This window comes from Arachis hypogaea, chromosome 3 (genome assembly GCF_003086295.3).
Source record: "Arachis hypogaea cultivar Tifrunner chromosome 3, arahy.Tifrunner.gnm2.J5K5, whole genome shotgun sequence".
Classification (NCBI taxonomy): Eukaryota; Viridiplantae; Streptophyta; class Magnoliopsida; order Fabales; family Fabaceae; genus Arachis; species Arachis hypogaea.
Window position 1 is genome coordinate 109631556 of NC_092038.1, and position 18120 is coordinate 109649675.

The 18120-nt window shown below is 34.1% G+C and overlaps 1 protein-coding gene across 2 annotated transcripts; it reads left to right on the top strand.

The window, feature by feature from the left end:
* Positions 1–2375: 2375 nt before the first annotated feature.
* Positions 2376–6532, top strand: LOC112790887 (uncharacterized). 2 transcript variants are annotated; one of them, XM_025833501.3, is made up of 7 exons: positions 2457–2903; positions 3425–3631; positions 3745–3818; positions 3967–5107; positions 5265–5338; positions 5477–5600; positions 5702–6532. In XM_025833501.3, the coding sequence occupies exons 2-7, from the start codon at positions 3499–3501 to the stop codon at positions 6319–6321; spliced, it is 2166 nt and encodes a 721-aa protein (XP_025689286.1). In that variant the 5' UTR covers positions 2457–2903; positions 3425–3498; the 3' UTR covers positions 6322–6532. The 2 variants fall into 2 exon arrangements, with proteins under 2 accessions (XP_025689287.1, XP_025689286.1); XM_025833502.3 differs by having other exon boundaries at positions 2376–3631.
* The last annotated feature ends 11588 nt before the right edge of the window (positions 6533–18120 follow it).

Sequence of the window (18120 nt, forward strand, 5' to 3'; positions counted from 1 at the left end):
ACATAAAAAATTAACCGTTAAAAACAACTTATAGTTGATAACTAAATTAGGGATATAGTGTTCATTTAGGGACAACTTTGGTAATTTGATTATTTGAGGTACCAAATGTTTGAGAATGTTGCTTAAAGAAAATGATAAATGAAGATTTTGATGAAGACGATGAAGATGTTATTGATGTCATGAAAGATAAAGATATTGGAGGATTTCAATTTAATTTTATTAGAAGTTTAGATCTTTTAGTTGTGTGCGTTGTATGTTGTACTAATTGCATAAATATAATTGTAAGGGATTTGAATTTGTATTCTAAAATACTAGTTATAATTTATGCTACTACTTTAATTTATTATGTGCTTTAAATTTGATATTGTTAATTTTAAATGGCTAGATTTAAGTGTATATATATTTTGAAAAAATTTTGTAATACAAATTTACGAGTTAACTCACGAGTCGAGTCTAGGTTAATTCCACGAGTTTACTTAGACTCACGAGTTAACCTTGCTACAAGGTTAGTACATACTTTTACAAGAAGCAAACAAGCCTGATTATTGAAAGGGTACTGCTGGTCAGGTTGATTCCAAACACAAAAAGTCCTGGCAGTCCACAGGGGCCTTTCTTGTCAACAGCCAAAATAATCTGCAGAGGTATAATCAAGTCCTAATCAAAGTATAATCTCACTCATTTCGTTCATTTATAACTACTCAATTATTCGCAGCCAAAGTTTATCCAAAAGGTAGCCTTGGCCTTCTGATTTGTTATTCTTTATGTTGCGTAATGTTGCAGACCATTATAATTTTGACAATTTTTAAACAGGTACACGATGTCTGTTGTTTTCTGCCATTCGTACACATAGATAGCATGATTTTATAATCTGTTGCGTGTATCATACTTTTATTTGTATACTGTATTTATACTCTACTACCTGTAATCAAGCTTCTACCGATCGAAGATATTCTAAATTATTGTACCCAGCTTTGGCGTAATTTGGTTCCTTGAACTGGACTTAATTAATTATATACTTAGGTATTAGTAAAACAAGTGACGCGATTCCCGCATTATCATATCATTTTGACTGCTGAATTTGTATCGTTGCCGCAGATGCATATGCATTGTATGGTAGTTCAGTAGTTGTAGCAGCTTTGAGCAGTGTACATTGTCTAATATTCTCCTTCCTTTGATTCCTGGTCCTTTTACGTTAATTATCATTAATTCACTATGGCGTATCTATTATTTGACATTTTTATTGTTTAATATGTATGATTATAATAAAGGAAAAGTCACGTTAATATTATTTGGTATAGTTTTTTAAATATGTTTTTAATTTTTTGAAAAATTGTTTAAGAACTTTTGAAGTTCTCCTTTTCAAAAACTATTTTATTGTTCTTATTTATAAAGTATTTTTAATATAAATTTTTATAAAAAAAAATTTAATTAAATTATTTATACAAACTGACCCTAAAATACTTTGTTTCTTCAAAAAATGGTTTCAGATTCAAATTATAGAAATAGTATATTTTTTGGGTATAACTGTATAAGTACATATATTAAGAATGATGTTTAAAAAAAAAATTAGACACCAAACATATCTCGATCTCATTTATTTATACTAATTGACAGATATAGTCGCCCCTAAATGTGTGTGGATCGCGTAGAGTGCAATGCAATTGGCAAAATTGTACCACGAATGCATTATGCTACGCATATGCATTTCACATTAATAAACGACGTAAGCTCTTGACCAACCACACATTGTATATATGTACATAAAAAAAATAGTATCATACTCAATTACTTTTCCTCGTATTTAATTTCGAAAGAGAATTTGTGAGGTTGATTAAACGTGGAAAGAAAATTGCACTTGTGTAAGGAAGATAACCACATTATAAGATAAATAAATAGAAATTAAAATATCATAACAAGCTTTGCAGTCATAACAGAATAGCGACGTTATCGCAAAAAAATTCCAACTTCCAAGTAATATATGATTAGTAATAAGTAATTAATGCGTTACTCCTTTTTTTTATTTTTAAAAAAATTATAACAAACTTCCATGAGTTTAGATTAAAGTGAATAGATTGATAAAGTGATAAAAGAGATTAATCGTCATTAAATTTATAATTTTAAACTTCATTATCTTAATTTAAAAGTAATTAATCCTACATTATATTACCGTACTATTTCTCTCATTTTTAAAATAATTTTCTTTTAGTCACCAAAAAAAATAATTTTCTTTTGAGCAGACATTTTAAAAGAACTTAATCTAACTTCTATGCACAAAACACGAAATTCCAATCATAGATGGCTGCGGGGGCCAATCTTGATAATTGTGGCAGCCATGGACCAATGATATGATGATCCAAAGTCCGAACAACGAAAATGTCTTATCGAAACTAAAGAGTTCACTCAAAAACATGGAAGAGGGAAGATTCCTTAAAAACGACAACGTTTCCATACATTTTGAGAAACCGCATAGCTGGACTCAACAAATGAACAATGGGCCAACGCAAAAAAGAGTGCGTGAAGATTGAGATGAGAGAAAGGTGAATTTTGAAGGGATGAGAAGAAAGAAGAGTGGGTTTGGATTTAGAAAGAGAGAGGTGGGAATGAAAAAGTTAGCTTGAGTTGAAAGTTTTCTTCTTGCCTAACAAACTGTTTATTTTACAATTTACCAGTCATTGTCACGTTATTAAATGTCCTTATCTTAATATCATTGACTATTTATATATGTATTATTATTATGTAACATTGTGCACACATTACACAATTGCACATGTCTTGCTCCTCTGTCCAACAATTCCCTTTCCCTTTTTATCCGTGTCTGTGTTTCACATATTTCCGCATTCAATCTCTTCTTCATTCTGGTGAGGTATTGCATTTTGATACTCTTGTTCTTCTCCAATATCCAGGTACTATCTTTAACTGTCTCTCTCCCTCCCTCTCTCTCTCTCTCTGAAATATATTATTATATTATTATAATTAAAGTGCATAGTGACTCAATTATTGGACACGGGAGTATAATATAGGAAAACTTTTTGAGTATATCAATACACTAATATTTTAGTCATTTTTAACGGTTGATTTTAATTATGAAAAAATATATATAATTAAAATTAAGGGTTAAAATTTACTGAAACTTTCTGTTAGTATAATATGATTATATGAAGAGAAATTGGCCATGTAGCAAGAGCTATATATGGCTTAATGCAGCTAGCTAGTTTCTCACTTTGTACTTATATCAGCATAGATTTGTAAATTCGTTATGAAAAAATGGAAAACCTATTATCACACTATCAGATGATGCGATCTAGAGAATTCACCTTTACTTAATTTCGGAAAACATGGTGAATTAGTTGTAATATATAAGTAAAAAAGTTCTGATCGCTTTTGTCAAATGTGGTCTTTGAAAACTGATTTCAGTTTTGCGCAGGATTTTCCCATTTCTTATAGTTAGGGTGAAGATCACAGATAGATAATAGCTGGAAATAAGTTTTTCTCTTTGGCATGGAGAGAAGACCATCTCCTCTGGTTGACCAAACATGCACGTCGCGAATGTTCGGAATTTTTAATTTTCTTGGAGGTCATTTCAGCAGAAAATTGGTTTTCAGTGCGAGGCATTTGAGTAGAGATGGCACTGGTAAGAGTTATAATTTGCACATAATTTCATTTTTTAATTTCCTGAAGATGAGGAACTACATGTCTACAACTTTGCTACTCTAAAATCTGGCATTTCTGCTTTTTGTATCTCAGATGCAGGAAACACAAGCAACAGAAGTAGCTCAAGTGAGCTTAGTGCAGTTGATGAAATGTACCCTCACATTGGTGTAAGTTCTGATCATGCATAAATTGAGGATCCAGCAACTAATTTCATGAAAAATGTTTCATACATCATAAAGTTATGAATTAAGCTTTAGAGTTGCATGTTAATTTATAATTATATTACCACTGATGAAAGAGTTCTTCTGACTACAGGTAAATTCCAGAAGAAGAGATTATGGTTGTAAAAGTGTCAGTTGTGTGGAGAATGCTCAGATGGCGGCAGATCAAGGAAATAAAGTGACAAAGATGACTATTGATCCAAAATTTGTCAATAAAAACTATCTAAGCAAACAAGGTGCAGAATGTCAACCTGATCAACTCTTGGATGCTTTACAGATATTATACTCAAACAAAGAGCTTTTCCTAAAACTTCTACAAGATCCAAACTCTCTGCTGGTGAAACAGATAAGTGGTTTACAGAGTTCTCAAGTTAATAAATATCAAAACAGTAATGGAAGAAAATCTGGAAAGCCAGTTAAATCTTCCTTTGATAGACATGATTCCGGTTCAAATATTGAGCTGGAACTTCGTGACAAAATAGTGGTTCTGAAACCTACCACAAATAAGGAGAAAAATTCTGCTGCCACTAGATTTGATAGTCCATGGCTGCATTCTCATCGAAGCTTGATTCATAATCCACAAAATGCAAAGTTTTCACATTTTCCACTTTGTCATATAAAGAGGAAGTTGAGATATGTCATGAGAGCAAGGCGAAAAGAACAGAAAACTGATGGAAAGCCTGAAAATGATCCCTGTGGTTGCAAGTTCTTGCAAGATGGCAAAATATTAAAAGAATTGAAAAGTGTGGGAAATTCACTTGAGACTTCCCCTTCAATTTATGAGAAAAGGTTCAAAGATTCTGAATTGTGCATAGGAGAGGAGGATGCTTCGGTTAGCGAAAGTTGCAATAGGATGACAGGTGATGCTTCAGTCAGCCCTTCGGAGCAAAATACACTGAACATGCCTGTTAAAGATAGGAAAAGTCTGTCTGTAAGGAGAAAGGAGCATCTTCCTAACTTTGAGTCCATATCAAGCTTGCAAAGGTACTACAATCATGGTTATATCACTGAAGGGATGAGATACTTGGACAACTATCAAATGGACCATAGAACCAAGTTGGGGCTTCAAAAAGAAAGGGCAAATGGTTGTTCCATTAGATTTTTGGGACATAAAAATGCACCAAGAGATACCATTAAGACATTTAGTGATAAGTCGAAGCCTTTTGGTACTGATATTAGAACCGAAGAGAGTCTTCCTGGAGGCGATCTACATGCACAGTCTGATAATCCTAGAGGTATGCTAAAACTTTTTATTTGAACCTTATTGGCAAATTATATATATATATATATATATATATATATATATATATATATATATATGCTTTGAGAAGCTTATAAAATCTTGTTTTGATCCATTTAAGAGAGAAATTAAGATGTGTTCTTCTGAATCAGATGATGGATATAATGACAGTCCAACTCTCAACTTGGATAAAAGAAATTCAACCGGAGAAATTGAGCATTTTCAAGTAAGTTTCTTCTTACGTCTTTGACAATCTCGTTGAAACGACATAGAGATGCTAAGTTCTATCTTCTTACATCTATCAATTATTCACATCTTTTATTTTTCATCCTTAATATGAATAATGAAATTCGATGTTTATTAGGATTCACATCCAGAGATCCAAATTCTGTCCTTTCCACCCAAAGTTGTTTCATCAAGCCCATTTTCCACTGAAAGAATAGAAGAAAGGACTGAATCTGTTGTTGAGCATTCCACATTACAACCAGGTATTTTTATTTATTTATTTATTTGTCGAGAGATATATTCAACTCTACTTTCTTGTTCTCTCTGTTATCAAAGCCAGTTCATGATTTAGGAATTATTGCAGATGAATATCTGGTACAAGCAGTGCACGAACAAATCGAAGATAACCATTTTGCAGAACTTGTAAGATCCTCCTTAAATGGAACAAACAATCTAGCCTCCTCCAAGGACATGTTGGACTGCTCAAGGGAAATTGTTAAGGTTTTCGGCTTGAAATGGGATGAACTCGTGATGAAGTGCGAATCAGCCGATATGCATGATCCATCCACATTTGATGAACTGAAAGGATCGATGGGTCAACTTTCTTGCAATGCAATCTTGCTTGACTGTGTCATGCAAGCATTCATGGAAGTATATCAGAATTGTGGTTTCCCATTTAACATTGCAAGGAAAAATCCACACTTCCAAGCATATTTTGCAAAGAAAATTCTTGCTCAAGAGATTGCTGAAGTGATTAAATTGCATTTTGTGCCTCATCCATCACAAATAACATTAGACCAGCTGGTTGGAAAGGACTTAGAAAGAAGTGAATCTTGGCTAAATATCCAAGTTGATATAGAACATATTGTGAAAGAAGTGGAGGAAGATGTGCTTGAAGATTTGGTATTGGAAATGGTATCTGAGATGGACATCAGAGACTTGAAAACTTTGCATGAACATCAAACAAAGCATAAAGGAAAATAATGTTAGTTTTTTTTGGAATAAATCATACATGTGGTGAGTTGCGCATCCTGAGATAGTGAGATATAATTAAACTTGTATAGTATAAAGGACGTTATAATCTTTGCACCATTAGATTTATTCTCGAATTTTATGATTGTACTCTTGTCTAGAAAAATATCTTGAGTCTCAGATGTAATTTAATATATTATATATGAAATTTTTTAGGATAAAATAGAATGTAGATAATCTGTTTCAATATCTTATTTTGTATTACTTGTATGTATTTATTTGCGTTTCCAAAATAACACTAGGCTTGAAGTTCCGAAAAAGAAAACGAAGTTATAGAAAGTTTATGAAATTCTCAGCTAAAAAAGAAAGACTTCAACCAAACCCAATTGATAATTTAATCATTACGTTTCAAATAAATTAAGTGCTTATATTTAGTTTGTAATACTTGGTTCATCTTCTAAACATGAGAATGAACCAATGATAATGATAACAGATAGTCTGATACTTGAGATTGATGAAAAGCATACAATTTTCAGCAAAGTAAACAAAAAAAAGCACACCTTCACCTTAAAAATAACCACTTAAATGAAGACATTGCTTCTGTCTTCCGCTGAAGTCCCTCCTCTGATTCTAGCAAGTGTCGAAATCAAATGCTTTAGTTAAAGGAGGATTTGCTTCTAAATTTGGGTTTGGTTTTAATTGTATTAAACCGTATTGAATTAAACCGTTGGTTCAAATTATATGGTCTAAATTTAAAAATATCAATATAATTTTAGATTAATATTTATGCCAATAAATTTACTTGATCTTTTTTTCCTTCAATAATAGAAATAGAGAAACTAAAGAATCAGTTATAGTTTATATATCTAAATAGAAATAAATTTAAATAGTTATACTAAAATAAATCATATTAAAAAATATGAATTAATTAAATAGTTAATTTAAATTTAAAAAGTTAGACAATTATTTATATTTATAATTAAATTAAATACTTACTAAGTGTTAATAATTACAATTTCATTAGTTATTGAAATATTGTTGTTATAATAAAAATTAGAAATCTAATTTAAAGTTAAGGATGCTATTTCAATTTTAATTTACGTGTTAAGTATAGTTTTATTTTATTTAAGATAAAGTATTATTTTATTTAAAATACACTATTTTAATTATAATTAACTGTACAATAGTAATCTGAACTAAATTTAAAACATGAATTGCTAGAAAACATATTATTTAACTTATAATTAATTATAAATTAATGATTTTAATTAAATTTAGAGTATAATTTGATTTAAAAATTTTATTTATATATGTAAATAAATAATAATTAATGATCTGATCAAATAAAAATTTAAGCATAATTTAATTTGAAGTTCATAATCATAACAACAAACTAAAGTCTTAATTAGTTCTTAATATCAAATTCAGAGTATGATATGATGTAATCATCAAGGATACATTTGGTTTGATTTTGAGAATAAGACAAGACAAGACATTAAAAATAAAACACAAAGGATCGAAATACAAAAATTAGTATCTTTGTATTTTGTTTGGTGATGAACTGAATATAAGATAAAACAAATACCGAGATTTTGGGTAGCTAAGTTTGATATTAAAAGTATGTAGGTTGTGTATGTATTAGGTGAGAATTTAGATTAAGCAAAGATTCAAATTTTAGTTCACTTGGTCATATATATATCTTTACCTTTACCCTTAGTCCCATTACAACCTTGAAAAGTTCTCATAGTATTTGCATATGTACATTAAATATTTGCTGATTGGTTAGATGAAGAATAAACTTTAGAAAATATAATTAGGATGGAATTGAGTGGATTAACCCTAAATACTTTGAGCGATTAGAGTGCATATGCACATCCGGTGAGGGTTCAATTGCTCAATTCCATATTTCCATATTTGATCATTATTTATCTTGCAAGTTTATAAATTCGTTTGAATAACTCAATTCAATTGTGAATTTGATTTTGTTATAATTATTTTGGCCCTTGATTGTGCATAAATGTTTTTTTGAAAATTTGATTTACTTTGACTATATATATGTTTATATATAAATAGATAGTAATTAGAATAGTTATATGCATATAGATAATTTGCATGTAGATAGTACTTGCATTGAATAAATGTTGATATCTATTTTTTGTATCTTTCTTGGTTTAACATGAGGACATGCTTGGTTTAAATGTGGGGAGGTTGATAAACCTCAATTTTGTGATTTATCTTGTGTTGAATTTAGTAAATTTTATCAACTTTTCTCACATTTATTCAATGAAATTGCATGGTTTTGTGAATTTCTCCTAAATTGTGCTTAAGAGTGAAAACATATTTTTTAAGTCCTTAATTTGCTAAATTTAATTCTCTTTAATTCTATTTGATGCCTTGATGTGTTTGTTTAGTGATTTCAGGCTTAAAAGGCAAAGATTGGATTGAAGAAGTGAAGAAAAAGTATGCAAAATGGAGAATTCATGAAGAAAAGAGGATTTGGTGGAAATCATGGGCACGCATACGTATGCCTCACGCGTATGCGTGAGGAAGGAAATTCGTCAGGCCACGCATATGCGTGATCCACGTGTACACGTGACACTTGTCACGTGACCTCATTAAAGGAACATGCTGGGGCGATTTTTGGACTTACTGGAACCCAATCCAACTCATTTCTAAAGCTATTAGAGGCCAAATTCAAGAAGGATGGAGGAGGGGGATAGCAATTAGATTAGGTTAAAAACATGTTTAGGTTAGTTCTAGAGAGAGAAGCTTCCTCTTCTCTCTAGAAATTAGGGTTCTTAGTTTAAGTTTCTCTTTAATTTCACTCTTTAATTCTTGTTTTAGTGTAGTTTCATTTATATTTTCATGTTCTAATGTCTTTAGTCTCTTAGTTTCTTTTGTTAATCTCTTATTTATGCTATTTTAGTTTTATGAACACTCTTATTACTTTTAATTTTATTTAATGCAATTTGTTGTTTTGATGTTATTGATGTTTATTTGAGTTGTTATTATTATTTACTTTTCTTTGGTAGTAGTAGATTTTATTATTTTTGTAATTTAATATGCTTTTCTTTTATTGCACACCAAGTGTTTGATAAAATACTTGGCTTAGTTTTAGAGTAGATTTTGAGCATTCTTGACTTAAAAAGAGAAATTAGGCAATCTTGAGTCATTAATATCCAATTTAGATTGGTGATCTAGAATGATTAGTTAATCTTGTTTTCATTGATGCTACTTATGGATTGGGGTTAACTAGACATATTTGACTTTCTTCCGATTCGAAGATAACGTAATAGGTTTAGCTCTTGAGAATTATTGTATTATGATTAATGACTAGGATAGAAAACCTTAATTCTCAATCCTTGCCATGAATGCCTCTTTAGTATTTGTCATCTTAGTTGTTTGATTTATTTTATTGTCATTTAAATTTCTTGCCATTTAATTTTTTGTCTTATCATTAATCCACCCCGTAAAACTCATAACCAATAATTGAGCACTCGATTGCAATTTCTAAGAAGAACCATCCGAGAGTAATACTCTCGATTATTTTTATTAGGTTGAACTTGTAACAACCAAAATTAAACTTTAATTAAAGATTATTTGTCAGTTTAAATCTATACTTTGATGAAATTATTTTGTGTAAAAATTCTAAACCGACGATAACCTTACATCACAGTACTCATTTGTATCATGATGTAATTAAATATTGAAGCGGTCCAATGAGTAAATAGTTAAACTTATAATTTATTTAAACTCTATATATACCAATAAAAGACCACCCTATGACATTGTGATATGTACACGATGTAATGGCTATAACCATTCAACAAACCAAGTGTCCATCATATGAATATCCTTGTATACAATGACAGCCCTAATTCATGTTCTTATCTTATCTGAATCTGGCTTTGAATATTATATATTTGTGTTTTGTCGATTTTTAGCAAATCGACAGTGGTTCAATTCTAATGATCTGAAAGCGAAACTAACTTCTCTTTTGTAGGTATCAGTTTTCTATAAATGCATCAAAGGCGCTCGAATTAAACGAGTATTAAAACAGAAAATAAGTTCAAAAAGTGCAAGAGTAAAAGAAGTGTAAAACAAAGGATTCAAAAAGTAAAATTGTCTGAAATCGAAAAGGTTTGCATTGAAATTTAAAGAAAGCGATAAAGATGCCTTCGATTGGACCAAAGGACTTTAGACATGGAAATTAAAGGTACTGAAATGTAAATTGAACATGAAAATTAAACAATGTTTGAAACATAAATTTGCTTGAAAGATAAAGTTTTTGCAAGAATTGTAAATGAAATGTAAAGACAGTGGAAGAAACCCTATAGAAATTAAACTCGAACACAAACATAGGAATTCGCTGGGATATGAGTGTGCTTGAGTGTATTTTTGATAAGAAGTTCCAACCCTTATTTTCTCAAACTTACTAAAATTTATAGGCCACTTCCATAACCGACCATTAATTACATGACGCTGCCTTGTATGCGAATTCTTAGGTAACTGTTCCCGCTCTTTTGTCCATGAACGATACCCATAAATTCCTCACTTAGAGAAAGTCTTCGACTTCTCTACTTGTGTAACCGCTCGATTCTCCATTCGAACAACTGTTCTATTTTTTATTTGAGTACTTATTCAATTTAACAAGGTGTCTCAATCGAGTCCGTGTCAAATAACTTCCAATTAATGCCTGCATGTGCGCTGACGTGGCGGAAATTGGCAGATTAAGAATTATTAAGAAAAATGGCGTTGCAAGTACAGCTCTTAACCAGCAAAAATCTACTTGTCAATTTAGAAAAGAGTTGTCACGAAATTAGAATTAAAATACTGGGAGTATGAGTCTCAGGTCGTCTCCCAATGGGTTGCAGAAAGATGTGCTATTTTATTAATCAAAGGTTTTCCAAAATGGTTTTAAGTTTGATAAACAGGTGGTGCACGAAATTGCAATCACACTTTTTGCAATCCGCACAACTAACCAGCAAGTGCACTGGGTCGTCCAAGTAATACCTTACGTGAGTAAGGGTCGAATCCCACGGAGATTGTTGGATTGAAGCAAGCTATGTTTATTTTATTAATCTTAGTTAGAATACCAATAGGATTCTTTAGCCTCGTATAAAGTAAAAAGGGCATAAAATAAATAGTTGTTACTTTAATAATGGAGAATATGTTGGAGTTTTGGAGATGCTTTGTCCTCTGAATTTCAACTTTTCCTTGAAATCCTTTTCCCACACGCAAGGTTCCTTCCATGGAAAGCTCTATGTAGGGTGTCACCGTTGTCAATGGCTACTTCCCATCCTCTCAGTGAAAATGGTCCAAATGCTCTGTCACAGCACGGCTAATCATCTGTCGGTTCTCAATCAGGATGGAATAGAATCCATTGATTCTTTTGCGTCTGTCACTAACGCCCAACCTTCAGAAGTTTGAAGCTCGTCACAGTCATTCAATCCCAGAATCCTACTCGGAATACCACAGACAAGGTTTAGACCTTCCGGATTCTCATGAATGCCGCCATCAATCCGGCTTATACCACGAAGATTCTAATTAAGGAATCTAAGAGATACTCATTCAATCTGGTGTAGAACGGAGGTGGTTGTCAGGTACACGTTCATGGATTGAGGAAGGTGATGAGTGTCACGGATCATCACCTTCTCCATAATTAAGCGCGAATGAACATCTTAGATAAGAACAAGCGTGTTTGAATGGAAAACAAAAGTAATTGCATTAATTCATCGAGACGCTGCAGAGCTCCTCACCCTCAACAATGGAGTTTAGAGACTCATGCTGCCAAAGAGTGTATAATTCAGATCTGAAAATGTCATGAGGTACAAGATAAGTCTCTAAAAGTTGTTTAAATAGTAAACTAGTAACCTAGGTTTACAGAATATGAGTGAACTAAGATAATTGGTGCAGAAATCCACTTCTGGGGCCCACTTGGTGTGTGCTGGGGCTAAGACTAAAGCTATCCACGAGCTGAGGCTTTTCTTGGAGTTGAACTCCAAGTTATAACGTGTTTTGGGCGTTTAGCTCCGGATCATGACGTGTTTCTGGCGTTTAACTCCAGACAGCAGTATATACTTGGCGTTCAACACCAAGTTACGTCGTCTATCTTCGAGCAAAGTATGGACTATTATATATTGCTGGAAAGCCCTGGATGTCTACTTTCCAACGCCGTTGAGAGCGTGCCAATTGGACTCCTGTAGCTCCAAAAAATTCATTCCGAGTGCAGGGAGGTCAGGATCCAACAGCATTAGCAGTCCTTTTTCAGCCTAACTCAGATTTTTGCTCAGCTCCCTCAATTTCAGCCAGAAATTACCTGAAATCACAGAAAAAAACACAAACTCATAGTAAAGTCCAGAAATATGATTTTTGCCTAAAAACTAATAATATTCTACTAAAAACTAATTAAAACATACTAAAATCTACATGAAATTACCCTCAAAAAGCGTATAAAATATCCGCTCATCACAACACCAAACTTAAACTGTTGCTTGTCCTCAAGAAACTAGATAAATAAAATAGGATTAAAAGAAATTAAGAAGTAATAATATTTTAGAGTTTTTAAGTGGAGCTCAGATTCTTATTAGATGAGCGGGGCTTGTAGCTTTTTGTTTCTGAATAGTTTTGGCATCTCCCTTTATCCTTTGAAATTCAGAATGATTGGCATCCATAGGAACTCAGAATTTAGATAGTATTATTGATTCTCCTAGTGTAGTATGTTGATTCTTGAACACAGTTACTTTATGAGTCTTGGCCGTGGCCCTAAGCACTTTGTTTTCTAGTATTACCACCGGATACATAAATGCCACAGACACATGACTGGGTGAACCTTTTCAGATTGTGACTCAGCTTTGCTAAAGTCCCCAGTTAGAGGTGTCCAGAGCTCTTAAGCACACTCTTTTTGCTTTGGATCACGACTTTAACCACTCAGTCTCAAGCTTTTCACTTGGGACTGCATGCCACAAGCACATGGTTAGGGACAGCTTGATTTAGCCGCTTAGGCCTGGAATTACTTCCTTGGGCCCTCCTATCCATTGATGCTCAAAGCCTTGGATCCTTTTCAGCCTTGCCTTTTGGTTTTAAGGGCTGTTGGCTTTTATTCCTTTTCTTGATCCAATGATTTCTTGTAACAAATTTTTTTTTCACTGCTTTTTCTTGCTTCAAGAATCAATTTCATGATTTTTCAGATCATCAATAATATTTTTCGTGTTCCTCATTCTTTTAGGAGCCAATATTCATAAAATTCAAGATAAAAATTATGCACTGTTCAAGCATTCATTCAGAGAACAAAAAATGTTGCCACCACATGTAGTTAATTATAATTTTTATTATTAAGAACTCGAAAAAAATAAATTACTTCTTTATTCTAATTATCTACTATTTTATTCATGCCTGATGATGATGAGAAAAATAAATTATAACTTAATTGGAAATAAAACCAGAATAGATATACTAATTACTACTACTACTACTATATATATCCCCTAAGGTAAATTTCTATAATAACACTATCACAGAGTTAAAGCTAACATTAGAACTCAACAACCTGTGTTTTGGGAAGTAGATGTTCCTCTGATCTGTGGGATGCTTGGTCCTTCAAGGATTAATTTCTGGCGCTTCAGCTCCCTTAAATCACGCCCTTGCTCTTCTTGTTCCTTAAGCAGTTTGCAAAGCATGCTGCTTTGGTTGTTCTGTTCTTCCTTTATTTGGTTCACAGCTTCTTGCAATTTGGAAATAGATGCTTCAATATGTTCCCAATATTCGAATTGAGGAAGTTCTGGGAGGACTTCCTGTGCTCTCCTCTTGATTGGATCATCCTGCAGCTGTTGTCTATCCATTGATATTCTAGTGATTGGCCTTTCAACTGAGATATACTCTGTTATTCCCATCTTCACTCCGGCATCTCTGCAGAGCATAGAAATTAAGCTTGGATAGGGCAATCTGGCATCCTTGGAATTCCTGTTTGCTATTTTGTATAGTTCACACGAGATCAGTTGATGGACTTCTACTTCTTTTCCCAACATGATGCAGTGAATCATCACTGCTCTTTTAATGGTAACTTCAGAACGGTTGCTGGTGGGCAATATGGAACGCCCAATGAAATCCACCCAGCCTCTGGCTACTGGTTTGAGATCTTCTCTTTTGAGTTGATTTGGGATGCCAGTCGTGCTGGTGGTCCACCTGGCTTGGGGATACATATATCCTCTAGAATCTTGTCCAGACCTTTATTTACCCTCATCATTCTCCTATTAAAGGAGTCTGGGTCATCTTTCAGTTGAGGAAGCTTAAAGATCTCCCTGATTTTGTCAGGATGGGTATGAACAATCTTTCCTCTGACTAAGGTCCGATGGTCATAGAGGGCAGCTCCAATTATTCTTTGCCTGTCTGTCTGCCATAGATTAGCATAGAACTCCTGAACCATGTTCCTTCCCACTTTCGTTTCAGGATTAGCTAGGATTTCCCAGTTCCTGTTTCGAATTTGTTCTTGGATCTTCGGATATTCATCTTCCTTCAGATCAAACTTGACTTCCGGGATCACTGGTCTGTGGCTCATTATTTTGTAGTAATGGTCTGAATGTTCTTTAGTTAAGAACTTCCCTTGATTCCAAAGTGGCTTTAGAATATTCTCTTTCTTGCCTCTTGGGTTGGGTTGTTTTCCTTTAGGGGCCATGATCAAAGTGAGAGTGTTTTTGTGATCACGGATAAGCACACCAAACTTAGAGGTTTGCTTGTCCTCAAGCAAAAGAAAAGAGAGAAGAGGAATAGGAGGAGAGCAAGTGTGGAATGGTGGATGATGAGAGGGGCGCCGAAAGTGGATATAAAGGGAGGGGGTCGGTATTCGAAAATAAGAAAAAGATATAAGATAAAAGATATGATTTATAAAAGATAAATATGACAAGAAAAGGATATAATTTAAAAAGATATGAATGATATTTAAAAATAAATTTGAAATTTAAAATTTTGAAAAAGATTTTAAAAGATAATTAAGTTGGGAAAGAGCTTGGAAAAAGAGTTGGATTGGATTGAAAATCAACTGTCTTTATGGATTAAGATGCATGTAAAATCCTTGAAATAGGGATTTCAGAAATTAGAGATTTTAGAAATTAGGATTAAAATTTTTTGAAATTGAAGGATGATATTTAGAAACATGTTTATGCAAGAAATCATGAATTGAAACATAAAATTTAGAAAATTTTTGAAAAAAACGAATTTTACCTCCTCCCCACCATCCTGACGTTAAACGCCCAAATGCTGCATGTTTTGGGCATTTAACACCCAATTGATGCTTCTCCTGGGCGTTCAACGCCCAGCTGTTGCTTCTTTCTGGCGTTGAACGCCAGGAAGTCCTTTGTCACTGGGCATTTTTCTGAACGCCCAGGATGCTATGATTCTGGCGTTAAACGCCCATAAGGAGCTTCTTTCTGGCGTTCAACGCCCAGAAGATGATCCTTTCTGGCGTTCAACACCCAGATTGCTACCTTTACTGGCGTTGAATGCCCAGTGGATGCTTCTTTTGGGCATTCAACGCCCAAAACATTTCTCACTGGCTTTTCCACGCTAGTGAGCTTCCAAATTCCCCTGTAACTCTGTGAACCCAAACAATTGCTATTTTACCTTTTGAAGATACTTGACACATACCTGTAAAGAAAAGGAAATTTATTTAATTAGTAAATAAACTTTGTAAATGGCTGGGTTGCCTCCCAGCAAGCGCTTTTTTATTGTCTTTAGCTGGACTATTACTGAGCTCTAATCAAGTCTCAGTTTTGAGCATTCTTGCTCAAAATTACTTTCAAGATAATGTTTAATTCTCTGTCCATTAACAATGAACTTTTTGTTAGAGTCATTATCCTGGAGCTCTACGTATCCATATGGTGATACACTTGTAATCACATATGGACCTCTCCACCGGGATTTTAATTTTCCGGGGAATAATTTGAGCCTAGAATTGAATAGCAGAACTTTCTGCCCCGGCTCAAAGACTCTGGATGGCAGTTTCTTATCATGCCATCTTTTTGCTTTCTCTTTGTAAATTTTTGCATTTTCGAAAGCATTGAATCTAAATTCCTCTAGCTCATTTAACTGGAGCAATCATTTTTCTCCAGCTAACTTGGCATCAAGGTTCAGGAATCTGGTTTCCCAGTAGGCTTTATGTTCCAGTTCCACTGGCAAGTGACATGCCTTTCCATACACAAGCTGGTATGGAAAGGTCCCTATAGGGGTCTTGAATGCTGTTCTGTATGCCCACAGAGCATCATCCAAGCTTCTTGCCCAATCCCTTCTACGGTTAATTACAGTCCGTTCCAGGATTCTTTTGAGTTCTCTGTTTGAGACTTCAGCTTGCCCATTAGTCTGTGGGTGATATGGAGTAGCTACCCTGTGGCTAACTCCATAACGAACCAAAGCAGAGTAAAGCTGTTTATTGCAGAAATGAGTGCCCCCATCACTGATTAATACTCTAGGGGTACCAAATCTGCTGAAGATGTGTTTCTGGAGGAATTTTAACACTGTCTTAGTGTCATTAGTGGGTGTAGCAATAGCTTCCACCCATTTGGATACATAATCCACTGCCACCAGAATATAAGTGTTTGAGTATGATGGTGGAAAAGGTCCCATAAAGTCAATACCCCATACATCAAACAACTCAATCTCCAAGATTTCTTATTGAGGCATGGCATAACTGTGAGGCAGATTGCCAGATCTTTGGCAACTGTCACAATTAAGTACAAACGCTCGGGAATCTTTATAGAGAGTAGGCCAGTAGAAGCCACATTGGAGGACTCTTGTGGCTGTTCGCTCACTTCCAAAATGTCCTCCATACTGTGATCCATGGCAGTGCCATAGAATCTTCTGCGCTTCTTCCTTAGGCACACATCTACGGATTACTCCGTCTGCACATCTCTTGAAGAGATATGGTTCATCCCAAAGATAGTACTTTGCATCTGTGATCAATTTCTTTGATTGCAGCCTACTGTACTCTTTGGGTATGAATGTCACTACCTTGTAGTTTGCAATATCTACAAACCATGGCACTTCCTGGATGGCAAAGAGTTGCTCATCCGGAAAGGTTTCAGAGATCTCAGTGAGAGGGAGGGACGCCCCTTCTACTGGTTCTATTCGGGACAGGTGATCTGCTACTTGGTTTTCTGTCCCTTTTCTGTCTCTTATTTCTATATCAAACTCTTGCAGAAGCAACACCCATCTTATAAGTCTGGGTTTTGAATCCTGCTTTGTGAGTAGATATTTAAGAGCAGCATGATCAGTGTACACAATCACTTTTGATCCCACTAAATAGGATCTGAATTTGTCAATAGCATAAACCACTGTAAGTAGCTCTTTTTCTGTGGTTGTGTAATTCTTCTGTGCGTCATTTAGAACACGGCTGGCATAGTAAATGACGTGTAGAAGCTTGTCATGCCTTTGTCCCAACACTGCACCAATGGCATGGTCACTAGCATCACACATCAATTCAAATGGTAATGTCCAGTCTGGTGCAGAGATGATTGGTGCTGTGACCAATTTAGCTTTCAGAGTCTAAAATGCCTGCAGACACTCTTTATCAAAGATAAATGGCGTGTCAGCAGCTAGCAGGTTGCTCAGAGGTTTGGCGATTTTTGAAAAATCCTTTATAAACCTTCTATAGAATCCTGCATGCCCTAGAAAGCTTCTGATTGCCTTAACATTGGCAGGTGGTGGTAATTTTTCAATTACCTCTACCTTAGCTTGATCCACCTCTATTCCCTTGTTCGAGATTTTGTGCCCAAGGACAATTCCTTCAGTCACCATAAAGTGACATTTTTCCCAGTTTAA

Excerpts from the sequence above, each read along its gene's own strand:
- LOC112790887 (XM_025833502.3), top strand. The coding sequence starts at position 3,499 with ATGGAGAGAAGACCATCTCCTCTGGTTGACCAAACATGCACGTCGCGA. Across the intron at positions 5,108-5,264 it reads ACAGTCTGATAATCCTAGAG|ATGATGGATATAATGACAGT; the intron begins GTATGCTAAAAC and ends CTTCTGAATCAG. Across the intron at positions 5,339-5,476 it reads GAGAAATTGAGCATTTTCAA|GATTCACATCCAGAGATCCA; the intron begins GTAAGTTTCTTC and ends GATGTTTATTAG.